The sequence below is a fragment of the Nerophis ophidion genome, linkage group LG20 (genome assembly GCF_033978795.1).
Source record: "Nerophis ophidion isolate RoL-2023_Sa linkage group LG20, RoL_Noph_v1.0, whole genome shotgun sequence".
Taxonomy (NCBI): Eukaryota; Metazoa; Chordata; class Actinopteri; order Syngnathiformes; family Syngnathidae; genus Nerophis; species Nerophis ophidion.
This window is the reverse complement of record NC_084630.1, coordinates 26,745,257-26,759,087: the sequence shown is the minus strand read 5'-3', so window position 1 is coordinate 26,759,087 and position 13,831 is coordinate 26,745,257. Positions and strand designations below refer to the sequence as shown.

The window sequence follows — 13,831 nt, the reverse complement described above, 5'->3', positions numbered from 1 at the left end:
GATATTATGGACTGTAGATGTTGAAATCCCTAAATTTCTTGCAATTGCACTTAGAGAAACATTGTTCTTAAACTGTTTGACTATTTGCTCACGCAGTTGTGAACAAAGCGGTGACCCTCGCCCCATCCTCTCTTGTGAAAGACTGAGCATTTTTTGGGAAGCTGTTTTTATACCTAATCATGGCACCCACCTGTTCCCGATTAGCCTGTACACCTGTGGTATGTTCCAAACAAGTGTTTGATGAGCAATTCTCAACTTTATCAGTATTTATTGCCACCTTTCCCAATTTCTTTGTCACGTGTTGCTGGCATCAAATTCTAAAGTTAATGATTATTTGCAAAAAAAAAAATGTTTCTCAGTTTGAACATCAAATATGTTGTCTTTGTAGCATATTCAACTGAATATGGGTTGAAAATGATTTGAAAATCATTGTATTACGTTTATATTTACATCTAACACAATTTCCCAACTCATATGGAAACAGCTAAGAGAGGATGGGGTATTGGACTGTCTTATTGTGGCGGTCCACACCCTGTATGATCAGTGTCAGAGCTTGGTCCGCATTGCCGGCAGAAAGTCGGACACGTTTCCAGTGAGGGTTGGACTCCGCCAAGGCTGTCCTTTGTCACCGATTCTGTTCATAACTTTTATGGACAGAATTTCTAGGCGCAGTCAAGGCGTTGAGGGGTTCCGGTTTGGTGGCTGCGGGATTAGGTCTCTGCTTTTTGCAGATGATGTGGTCCTGATGGCTTCATCTGGCCGGGATCTTCAGCTCTCACTGGATCGGTTCGCAGCCGAGTGTGAAGCGACCGGAATGAGAATCAGCACCTCAAAGTCCGAGTCCATGGTTCTCGCCCGGAAAAGGGTGGAGTGCCATTGCCGGGTTGGGGAGGAGACCCTGCCCCAAGTGGAGGAGTTCGAGTACCTAGGAGTCTTGTTCACGAGTGAGGGAAGAGTGGATCGTGAGATCGACAGGCGGATCGGTGCGGCGTCTTCAGTAATGCGGACGTTGTACAAATCCGTTGTGGTGAAGAAGGAGCTGAGCCGGAAGGCAAAGCTCTCAATTTACCGGTGTGATCTACGTTCCCATCCTCACCTATGGTCATGAGCGTTGGGTCATGACCGAAAGGATAAGATCACGGGTACAAGCGGCCGAAATGTGTTTCCTCCCTTAGAGATAGGGTGAGAAGCTCTGCCATCCGGGAGGAACTCAAAGTAAAGCCGCTGCTGCTCCATATCGAGAGGAGCCAGATGAGGTGGTTCGAGCATCTGGTCCGGATGCCACCCGAACGCCTCCCTAGGGAGGTGTTTAGGGCACGTCCAACCGGTAGGAGGCCACAGGGATGACCCAGGACACGTTGGGAAGACTATGTCTCCCGGCTGGCCTGGGAACGCTTTGGGATCCCCCGGGAAAAGCTAGACGAAGTGGCTGGGGAGAGGGAAGTTTGGGCTTCCCTGCTTAGGCTGCTGCCCCAGCGATCCGACCTCGGATAAGCGGAAGAAGATGGATGGATGGATGGATATGGAAACAGGGTTTGTAATAAATAATTACATTCAATACTGATTTATGACAGGTTTATGTGCTTTTGGATCTTAAGACTAAGTGTGCACAGCAGGGGTCACCAACGCGGTGCCCGCGGGCACCAGGTAGCTCGTAAGGACCAGATGAGTCGCCCGCTGGCCTGTTCTAAAAATAGCTCAAATAGCAGCACTTACCATTGAGCTGCCTCTATTTTTTTAATTGTATTTATTTACTAGCAAGCTGGTCTCGTTTTGCCCGACATTTTTAATTTTAAGAGAGACAAAACTCAAATAGAATTTGAAAATCCAAGAAAATATTTTAAAGACTTGGTCTTCATTTGTTTAAATAAACTCATTTATTTTTTTACTTGGCTTCTTATAACTTTCAGAACGACAATTTTAGAGAAAAAATACAACCTTAAAAATGATTTTAGGATTTTTAAACACATATACCTTTTTACCTTTTAAATTCCTTCCTCTTCTTTCCTGACAATTTAAATCAATGTTCAAGTAAATTATTTTTTTTGTTGTAAAGAATAATAAATACATTTTGATTTAATTCTTCATTTTAGCTTCTGTTTGTCCGACGAAGAATATTTGTGAAATATTTCTTCAAACGCATTATGATTAAAATTAAAAAAAATATTCTGGCAAATCTAGAAAATCTGTAGAATCAAATTTAAATCTTATTTAAAATTATTTTGAATTTCTTTTAAAAATTTAGTTCTGGAAAATCTAGAAGAAATAATGATTTGTCTTGTTAGAAATATAGCTTGGTCCAATTTCTTATATATTCTAACAAAGTGCAGATTGGATTTTAACCTATTCAAAACATGTCATCAAAATTCTAAAATTATTCTTAATCAGGAAAAATGAGTAATAATGTTCCATAAATTCTTTTTTTATTTTTTTCAAAAAGATTCGAATTAGCTAGTTTTTCTATTCATTTTTTTCGGTTGAATTTTGAATTTTAAAGAGTCGAAATTGAGGCTAAACTATGTTTCAAATTTTTATTTTTATTTTTTTCACGTTTTCTCCTCTTTTAAACCGTTCAATTAGGTGTTTCATCATTTATTCTCTACAAAAAAACCCTCCGTAAAAGGAAAACAAATGTACGACGGAATGACAGACAGAAATACCCATTTTTTTAATATAAATAGATTTATTTATTAAAGCTAAATTGAGCAAATTGGCTATTTCTGGCAATTTATTTAAGTGTGTATCAAACTGGTAGTCCTTCGCATTAATCAGTACCCAAGAAGTAGCTCTTGGTTTCAAAAAGGTTGGTGACCCCTGGTGTACATTATAGCCAACATTAACTCCATCCATCCATCCATTTTTTGCCGCTTGTCCTTTAGGAGAGTGTTGGAGCCTATCCCAGCTACACAATCTTAACTCACTCAAGGTTAAAATGATTGGAGCGTGGACGTGAATGATGACTGTCGGTTAAAATCGAAAGAAAACATACCTTGTTTCCAGAGGCACATTGCTACCCAGCACCCAGCTGTCTTGCAGCGGGACGCTTTCCGGCGGTGTGGTCTGCAGCTCGGCAGGTGATTGGCCGGCCACGAGGGCCGGGCTTCCAGTAGGAGCTGTTAGCTGCCGCGTGGAATTCAAAGATTGGCCGGCGTGATGTCCTGAGCCCAAGGATTGATTGAGAGCCGTCACTGAGGGCCGCTGACGATGTGGCGGTGGCACAGGAGGCAGGGTCGAGCTATGGTGGTTGGATGGTTGCTCTGTAAACATTAAAAGAGACATTTAAATGTTTGCATTAATACCAGTTTGTTTTAAAAGTATACCTTGTTCAGAGGGGGCTGTCGCAGCCTTTTTAAAAGCCAGTTTCTGACTGGTGTGTGATAACAGCTTCTACGGATGACATGTGCAGTAAATCATACGCCATCACTTGCCAATAATGTGTTTCCACGGTCTGCTAACTTTGTCTTTTTGTCTGATTGCTTTCCAAAAACGTGCTCGAAGTCCTTACGGTTTTCAATTTCAACTGCCAATGTAGTTATTGATAGCATGTGAAGGAACATCAGGCGTCGGAGCCAAATAATAATCTCTCCGGTGGAAAAAGTATACTCCGAAAGTCAATCTCAATGCGCGCAGTGACTGCAATAGTCACTCGTCTATCTTACAAGATGTACTTTTTTGCTCAACTTAATGTCTCTACAACTACACACCCCAAAACCAATCCGTAAATAAAAACAGAATACAAATGCAAATCCTTTTCAATTTATATTTAATTGAATACACTGCAAAGACAAGATATTTAATGTTCAAACTGAGAAATGTTTTCTTGCAAATAATTTAATGGCAGCAACAAAAGTTGTCACAGGGGCATTTTTACCACTGTGTTACATGGCCTCTCCTTTTAACAACACTCAGTTAACGTTTGGGAACTGAAGGGATTCTTTCCCATTCTTGCTTGATGTACAGCTTAAGTTGTTCAACAGTCCGGGGTCTCCGTTGTGGTATTTTAGGCTTCATAATGCAGGTCTGGACTACAGACAGGCCAGTCTAGTACCCGCACTCTTTTACTACGAAGCCACGATGTTGTAACACGTGGCTTGGCATTGTCTTGCTGAAATTAGCACGGGCGTCCATGATAACGTTGCTTATATGGCAAAGTATGTTGCTCCAAAACCCGTATGTACCTTTCACCATTAATGGCGCCTTCACAGATGTGTAAGTTACCCATGCCTTGGGCAATAATACACCCTCATACCGTCACAGATGCTGGCTTTAGAACTTTGGTTCTTTTTCACTCAGTTCCGGAGGACACGATGTCCACAGTTTCCAAAAACAATTTGAAATATGGACTCGTCAGACCAAAGAAAACTTTTCCACTTTGTATCAGTCCATCTTAGATGAGCTTGGGCCCAGCGATGCCGGCGGAGTTTCTGGGTGTTTTTGATAAATGGCTTTCGCTTTGCATCATAGATTTTTAACTTTAATTTACAGATGTAGCAACAAACTGTAATTAGTGACAATGGTTTTCTGAAGTGTTTCTGATCCCATGTGGTGATATCCTTTCCAAACTGATGTCGCTTTTTGATGCCGTACCGCCTGAGGGATCGAAGGTCACAGGCATTGCCGCTAACGTGCAGTGATTCCCCCAGATTATCTGAACCTTTTGATGGTGAAATCTCTAAATTCCTTGCAATAGCTCGTTGAGAAACGTTCTTAAACTGTTCGACAATTTGCTCACGCCTTTGTTCACAAAGTGGTGACCCTCGCCCCATCCTTGTGTGTGAATGACTGAGCATTTCATGGAAGCTGCTTTTATACCCAATCATGGCACACACCTGTTCCCAATTGGCCTGTTCACCTGTGGGATGTTCCAAATAAGTGTTTGATGAGCATTCATCCGTCTTTTTTGCCACTTGTGTCAGCTTTTTTAAAACATGTTGCATGGCTTCAAATTCCAAATGAGCTAATATTTGCAAAAAAATAACAAAGTTTTCCAGTTTGAACGTTAAGTAGCTTGTCTTTGCAGTCTATTCAATTGAACATAGGTTGAAAAGGATTTGCAAATTATTGTCTTTGTTTTTTATTTACCATTAAAACAGCGTGAAAACTTTACTGGTTTTGGGTATTGTAATACATTTACGACGACTACAGTAGGAAAGTCCTACAGTAAATGTGAAGAATTAAATCTGGGCTGCAAAACACAAACCAACATTGACAAATATGCTTCAGCCAGATAATAATAAATGATGTGGTTGACAAAAAGGGGTTTCAATGAATGACATCATTCTTCAGAAAAAAGGCAACAGTCCAGAAATGAAGATGAGTAATGAAAACAATGCGTAAACATATAAATCACTTTCTCATATACATTATGAGCTATTCTGTACAAAGTAGGCTAATAGGCGAATAACTATTTTATGCAAAGTGACAATGACTCTGAGAGAATGTGGACTAATTCTAAATCAGTCACATTGTCATCAAAAAAACCCAGATAATTCAGTGGAATGTATGCCAGTGAATGGAAGGCTAATGGAAATAGCATTGTTTTGTAATGTTGCTGCAAGGAGACATGCTAAATCTTTCAGTCGCATAAGAGGAAATGTGTTATTTACTGTTCGTATGTGTTTATCATAGACTAGGCACATATGACCTTTTTTGGAAAAAAACTATTATTGATAATTCTAATGGTTAACAAAATCCCACCGCCTCTCAAACTGCGACTCATTTAGAATTATCTTAATCCTTTAAAAGTTTTGGTCTGATCAAAAGATATTTTCATGAACACTGAAAGCACAATAACATAAACAAGTCAAGTCTTATTGTTGAAACAGAATCCTGCATCCAATTCAATCAATCAATCAATCAATCAATCAGTCAATGATTATTTATATAGCCCTAAATCACTAGTGTCTAAAAGGGCTGCACAAACCACAATACAAACCACAACGACATCCTCGGTAGAGCCCACATAAGGGCAAGGAAAACTCACACCGGACGTTGGTGACAATGATGATTATGAGAAACCTTGGAGAGGACCTTAGTTTATAAATAAATAAATAAATAATAAATGGGTTGTACTTGTATAGCACTTTTCTACCTTCAAGGTACTCAAAGCGCTTTGACATTACTTAAACATTTACCCATTCACACACTGATGGAGGGAGCTGCCATGCAAGGCGCTAACCAGAACCCATCAGGAGCAAGGGTGAAGTGTCTTGCTCAGGACACAATGGACGTGACGAGGTTGGTACTAGGTGGGGATTGAACCAGGGACCCTCGGGTTGCGCACGGCCACTCTTCTACTGCGCCACGCCGCCCCACAAAAAAATCACAAAAAAATGTTACATTAATCATGTTCTGTACATACTTAGATTAATTTTGAGCGTACATGCTCCTTTACCTTACCCGTGGATGGTTAAATTATGCAAGCGAGTAATATCCTGTGATTAATAATGATTAATCCAAATTCTTAAGTGTGAGTACAGTAGGAAGGGAATTCATGTGGCCACATTTGTTGAGACTTACCTGACACATGAAACAAGACGAGATACAGGGGGCGCACTATACACTTTAGCTGCCAGATGGCAGAAAGAGTGTTGAATGTCTTAAAATGTGTTTTGCAGCAATTCTAACTTTAGCCACACCATCAGTTGCAATATAGAATGGCGTTTCCCATCATTTTCAGCATACTGCATTGCAAAATGATTAACCCACAGCCTGAAATGGAGCAATATGAATGGAACCATTTACAGTGCAGACATATTATAACTACAGTACTTGTTATCATAATGTTATTTACACATCGAATACACTTGGTAAACAAATACTTTGCAGCTCATAATCAGAGCTAGTATTAATGCCAGGGAGAAGCCGGAACTTGAAAACCTTATTCATTATAAAAGTATCATTTTTAGGCACACTTGGCCTTACCATTGAACTATGAAAATGGAAAAAGACAAGTGGATAAAATGAAAGCAGTGTGCCGTTGTTTTTAAGTAAAGATGGGAAACCTATTGCTGCTATGTTACACTTGTCTACATCCTTGTACTTTCCCACAAAACCCAAAACCAGTGAAGTTGGCACATTGTGAAAAACGTAAATAAAAACAGAATACAATGATTTGCAAATCCTTTTCAACTTTTATTCAATTGAATAGACTGCAAAGACAAGATACTTAGCGTTCAAACTGGAAAAGGGTAGTTATTTTAAAAAAAATATCAGCTCATTTGGAATTTGATGCCTGCAACATGTTTCAAAGAAGCTGACTCAAGTGGCAAAAAAGACTGAGAAAGTTGAGGAATGCTCATCAAACACTTATTTGTATCATCCCACAGGTGAGCAGGCTAATTGGGAACAAGTGGGTGCCATAATTGGGTATAAAAGCAGCTTCCATGAAATGCTCAGTCATGCACAAACAAGGATGGGGCGAGGGTCACCACTTTGTGGACACTTTGTCGAACATTTCTCAACAAGCCATTGCAAGGAATTTAGGGATATCACCATCTATGGTCCGTAATATTGTCAAAAGGTTCAGGGAATCTAGAGAAATCACTACACGTAAGCAGCAAGGCCAAACACCAACATTGAATGCCTGTGACGTTTGATCCCTCAGGCGGTACTGCATCAAAAACCGAGATCAGTGTGTAATGTAAAGGACATCACCACATGGGCTCAGGAACACTTCAGAAAACCACTGTAAGTAACTACAGTTTGTCGCTGCAAAGTCAAAGGCATTTATCAACAACACCCAGAAATGCTGCCGGCCTCGCTCGGCCCGATCTCATCTAAGATGGACTGACGCAAAGTGGAAAAGCGTTCTGTGGTCTGAAGAGTCCTCATTTCAAATTGTTTTTGGAAACTGTGGATGTTGTGTCTTGCAGAACAAAGTGGAAAAGAACAATCCGAACTGCTATAGGCGCAAAGTCACCCACGTCACAAAAACTTCACATCACACAGCCCCAAAGCTGAAGACCAAAGACATGGCCATCGAAAAATAAAACAGCCGCCGCGCGGACCAAAAACACAGCTCGCCGAAAAAGACAACTTCAGCAGTTTGAGTGCGCAGGAAGAAGAGAAGGACGAATGTAGCGTAGCAGACACTGTCTTTTGCTAAATTGGTGAATGAACACAAGCACCTGCGTGAATACACTATATTGCCAAAAGTATTTGGCCCGCCATCCTAATGATGAGAATCAGGTGTCCTAATTACATGGCCTGGCAACAGGTGTACAAAGTCAAGCACATAGGCATGGAGACTGTTTCTACAAACATTTGTGAAAGAATGGGCCGCTCTCAGTGATTTCCAGCGTGGAACTGTCATAGGATGCTAACTGTGCAACAAATCCAGTTGTGAAATGTCCTCGCTCCTAAATATTTCAAAGTCAACTGTCTGCTTTATTAGAAGAAAATGAAAGAGTTTGGGAACAACAGCAACTCAGCCACCAAGTGGTAGGCCATGTAAACTGACAGAGGGGTCAGCGGATGCTGAGGCGCATAGTGCAAAGAGGTCGCCGACGTTCTGCACAGTCAGTTGCTACAGAGCTCCAAACTTTATGTGGCCTTCCATTTAGCCCACGTAGAGTACGCAGAGAGCTTCATGGAATGGGTTTCCATGGCCGATCAGCTGAATCTAAGCCATACATCAACAAGTCCAATGCAAAGCGTCGGATGCAGTGGTGTAAAGAATATCACCATTGGACTCTAGAGCAGTGGAGACTCGAATCACGCTTTTCCATCGGGCAATCTGATGCACGAGTCTGGGTTTGGAGGTTGCTAGGAGAACGGTATATTTTGGACTGCATTGTGTTGTGAAATTTGGTGGAGGAGGAATTATGGTGTGGGGTTGTCTTTCAGGAGTTGGGCTTGGCCCCTTAGTTCCAGTGAAAGGAACTTTGAATGCTCCAGGATACCAAAACATTTTGGACAACTCCACGCTCCCAACCTTGTATGAACAGTGTGAAGCGGGCCCCTTTCTCTTCAAACATGACTGTGCACAAAGCAAAGGTCCATAAAGACATGGTGACAGAGTCTACTGTGGATGAACTTGACTGGCCTGCACAGAGTCCTGACCTGAACCCGATAGAACACCTTTGGGATGAATTAGAACGGAGACTGGGAGTCAGACCTTCTCGACCAACATCAGCGTGTGATGCGCTTTTGGAAGAGTGGCCAAAAATCCCAATAAACACACTCCTCAACCTTGTGGACAGCCTTCCCAGAAGAGTTGAAGCTGTTTTGGCTGCAAAAGGTGGATCGACATCATATTGAACCCTATGGGTTAGGAATGGGATGGCACTTCAAGTTCATATGTGAGTTAAGGCAGGTGGCCAAATACTTTTGGCAATATAGTGTATATCTCATGCTTCAATGTGTACACCTGCGGCTTATAGACTTGTAGGGCCAACTTATGCAAAAATAAAATGTGTCAAAAAATTAGGTGGGTGCGACTCATATTAGGGTGTTCTCTATGGCTCTATGGGTCTATGGAAATGACGGTATTAAATGGAACAGGAACAAAGGTTTTGAAAGACGATGACCAAATTGAAAATAATTCCAAATTAAAAAGACAATCCAAACGTTTTGACCAGAACAAAAAAAAAATATTTCCGGGTTTATGGTCAACTCTTTTACTAGTGAAATTAAATTAGCTTAAAGTTTCACAACAACAGTCAACAGACACCAAAATCCAAAGATAGATAGACAGACGCACTGGGAGAAAAAAAAAATGCTAGAAAGTAAGTGAAAAAAGGAAAAAGTGACAGGACAGGAGGTCCTGGCAAAAGGTACGGACACTTGACAGAGTGAAGGAGGTCAGGAGAAGAGTTACGACTCGTGGTTTGTGAGGTGTGAAAACTCATTCCACCTCTGGTCTCCAGCATGAGGAAGGCAGCAAGTCTGCTTTCTTTTCACAACCAGAGGCTATCTTTGCAACTGATAGAAGCATGCACACAGGTGCAGTGTCTCTCTTGGAATGGTCACCCACACATGGGAAAGGACAGAAGAGAAGAAAGGAAGTCAAAGCTTGAAAGATAAGAGAGAGGTCTTGAATGGAGCACATTTTTATCCAGTGAAAACAGGAGTTGTACTGCATACAATTATTCGACATTGTCCTGGGGTATAGGTTGATTGGCAACACTAAATTGGCCCTAGTGTGTGAATGTGAGTGTGAATGTTGTCTGTCTATCTGTGTTGGCCCTGCGATGAGGTGGCGGCTTGTCCAGGGTGTACCCTGCCTTCCGCCCGATTGTAGCTGAGATAGGCGCCAGTGCCCCCCGCGACCCCGAAAGGGAATAAGCGGTAGAAAATGGATGAATGGGTCACCAAACATCGACAAATTTTCACGACAACGGTGAGTCCACAACATGCTAAATGGCTGAATAAATTATGGTGTGACTGCATTTAAACTCTTCCAAAACTATTTTAAAAATTATTCCGCAATTTCATCGGTTTGATGTTACAAGGCTAAATTTATTGGCGGCATGTGCCAACACGAAAAAAATCCATGAATTGATCATTAGGTGAATCCACAAAGTAGAGACTTATAGTCGGGAAATTACTATAGTGAAAATGAGCTCAGCATAGGGTTAAGTATCAGAAGATACATAACCCTATGCTAGGGTTATGTATCTTCCGATACATAACCCTATTCGCCATTGCCACCAAATATCGAGAATTTTTTTACGATAACGGTGAGTCCACAACATGCTAAATGGCTAAATGAATTATGGTGTGACTGCATTTAAACTCTTCCAAAACTATTTTTAAAATTATTCCGCAATTTCATCGGTTTGATGTTACAAGGCTAAATTTATTGGCGGCATGTTCCAGCACGAAAACAATCCATGAATTGGCCATTGGGAGAATCCACAAAGTAAAGACTTATAGTCGGGAAATTACTATAGTGACCATAAGCTCAGCATAGGGTTATGTATCTTCTGATACATAACCCTACGCTAGGGTTATGTATCTTCCGATACATAACCCTATTCGACATTGCCACCAAATATCCAGAATTTTTTCACGACAAGGGTGAGTCCACAACATGCTAAATGGCTGAATAAATTATGGTGTGACTGCATTTAAATTGTTCTAAAACAATTTTCAAAATTATTCCCTAATTTCATCAGTTTGATGTTACAAAGCTAAATTTATTGGCGGCATGTGCCAACACGAAAAAAATCCATCAATTGGCCATTAGGAGAATTCACAAAGTAGAGACTTATAGTCGGGAAATTACTATAGTGACCTTGAGCTCAGCATAGGGTTAAGTATCTTCTGATACATAACCCTATGCTAGGGTTATGTATCTTCCGATACATAACCCTATTGGACATTGCCACCAAATATCGAGAATTTTTTCACGACAACGGTGAGTCCACAACATGCTAAATGGCTGAATAAATTATGGTGTGACTGCATTTAAATTGTTCCAAAACAATTTTCAAAATTATTCCGCAATTTCATCGGTTTGATGTTACAAAGCTAAATTTATTGGCGGCATGTGCCAACACGAAAAAAATCCATGAATTGACCATTAGGAGAATTCACAAAGTAAAATAAATAAATAAATGGGTTGTACTTGTATAGCGCTTTTCTACCTTCAAGGTACTCAAAGCGCTTTGACACTACTTCCACATTTACCCATTCACACACACATTCACACACTGATGGAGGGAGCTGCCATGTAAGGCGCCAACCAGCACCCATCAGGAGCAAGGGTGAAGTGTCTTGCTCAGGACACAACGGACGTGACGAGGTTGGTACTCGGTGGGATTTGAACCTGGGACCCTCGGGTTGCGCACGGCCACCCTCCCACTGCGCCACGCCGTCCATAGTCAGGAAATTACTATAGTGACCATGAGCTCAGCATTGGGTTATGTATCTTCTGATACATAACCCTACGCTAGGGTTATGTATCTTCCGATACATAACCCTATTCGACATTGCCACCAAATATCGAGAATGTTTTCAAGACAAGGGTGAGTCCACAACATGCTAAATGGCTAAATGAAATATGGTGTGACTGCACTTAAATTGTACCAAAACAATTTTTAAAATTATTCCGCAATTTAATCGATTTGATGTTACAAGGCTAAATTTATTGGCGGCATGTGCCAACACGAAAAAAATCAATGAATTGGCCATTAGGAGAATCCACAAAGTAGCGACTTATAGTCGGGAAATTACTTTAGTGACCATGAGCTCAGCATAGGGTTATGTATCTTCTGATACATAACCCTACGCTAGGGTTATGTATCTTCCGATACATAACCCTATTCGACATTGCCACCAAATAGACAATTTTTCACGACAACGGTGAGTCCACAACATGCTAAATTAATTATGGTGTGACTGCATTTAAACTCTTCCAAAACTATTTTTAAAATTATTCCGCAATTTCATCGGTTTGATGTTACAAGGCTAAATTTATTGGCGGCATGTGCCAATCACAAAAAAATCCATGAATTGGCCATTGGGAGAATCCACAAAGTAGCGACTTATAGTCGGGAAATTACTATAGTGACCATGAGCTCAGCATAGGGTTATGTATCTTCCGATACATAACCCTATTCGACATTGCCACCAAATATCGACAATTTTTCACGACAACAGTGAGTCCACAACATGATGTATCTTCCTGAGTGCCATCTTCCACTGCAGTTTTTAGTCAGCTTGAGGGCCGCGTGGCCCATATGGTATAGCGGCGATCCTAGTCAAAGCCGTTGTGTCTCTGAGCAAGACTCTTCACCCACCTTGGTGGCCACCCACTAAAACATTGTGCTTTCATCCCGTTAAAGACGTGAATACCTTGCTCATTTAGCAAAGACAGAATGAAACCTGAGATAGGCTCCAGCACCCACTGCGACCCTTCAAGGAATCAATTAAATGCAAACTAAATTTCACTCACAGTCCTTAGGTAAGACAAGACCACTATGGTCCGTATTTTCCGGACCATAGGGCGCACCGGATTATAAGGCGCGTTGCCGATGAAAGATTGATTTTTTAAATATATTTTTTCATTAATAAGGCGCACCGGATTATTGGTAGCATTAAAGGAGTCATATTGATATTATTTTTTCTAAATATTAAACACTATCTTGTGGTCCACATAACATGTAATGGTGGTTCTTTGGTCAAAATGTTGCATAGATTATGTTTTACAGATCATCTTCAAGTTGCTTTCTGACAGTCGCTTCAGGATGAGCCGTTTTGTGGGCGGTCTTATTTACGTGGCTCATCTTCGACAGCGTCATCTTTGTTGTAGCGGTGTAGCGTGCAAGGACGGGCGTGGAAGAAGTGTCCAAAGATGGAGCTAAGTGTTTTAATGGCATTCAGACTTTACTTTAATCAATAACGGAAGAGCATCTCTTAATCCGGAAAGAACAACAAGGACGGAAATGTGTCCTGTGAAAAAACATCAGACAGGAACGTTAATATTTAAAGTTCCTTGGGTGAATAATATTAAGTCACTACACCGGTATGTTTTAGCGCTTTCATGGCGAGTTTACAGACAGACGTAAGTAAGAACTTTACACTACTTTATATTAGAAATGGCAACAGCGGAAAATGAATGTCAAGAAGATAGAGAAAAAGAAGAACCTTGAAAGATACCACAAATTTGGGTATTGATCCGATAGCAATTTGTTACAGACTCATACATTGGTCATATTCAAAGTCCTCATGTATCCAGGCACATATTTCCTGAGTTTATAAACATAATATTGTGACGTCTTGCTGGCATCATGGCGGTGTTTGGGTTCTCCCGTGGGTGCAGCGAAGATGGACACAGCGTGTGGTAGGAATACAAATGTATTTATACTATAAAACAAACTAAAAA

The 13,831-nt window shown here is 40.9% G+C and overlaps 1 protein-coding gene across 6 annotated transcripts in view; it reads right to left on the bottom strand.

Moving 5' to 3' along the window:
* tenm3 (teneurin transmembrane protein 3) overlaps positions 1-13,831 on the bottom strand; it is a 779,964-nt gene that overhangs the window by 354,854 nt on the left and 411,279 nt on the right. For all 6 annotated transcript variants that reach the window (XM_061880866.1, XM_061880868.1, XM_061880869.1 and 3 more), the window contains one exon: positions 2,990-3,257. In XM_061880866.1, coding sequence (XP_061736850.1) covers positions 2,990-3,257 — 268 coding nt within the window. The remainder of the gene's footprint in view (positions 1-2,989; positions 3,258-13,831) is intronic.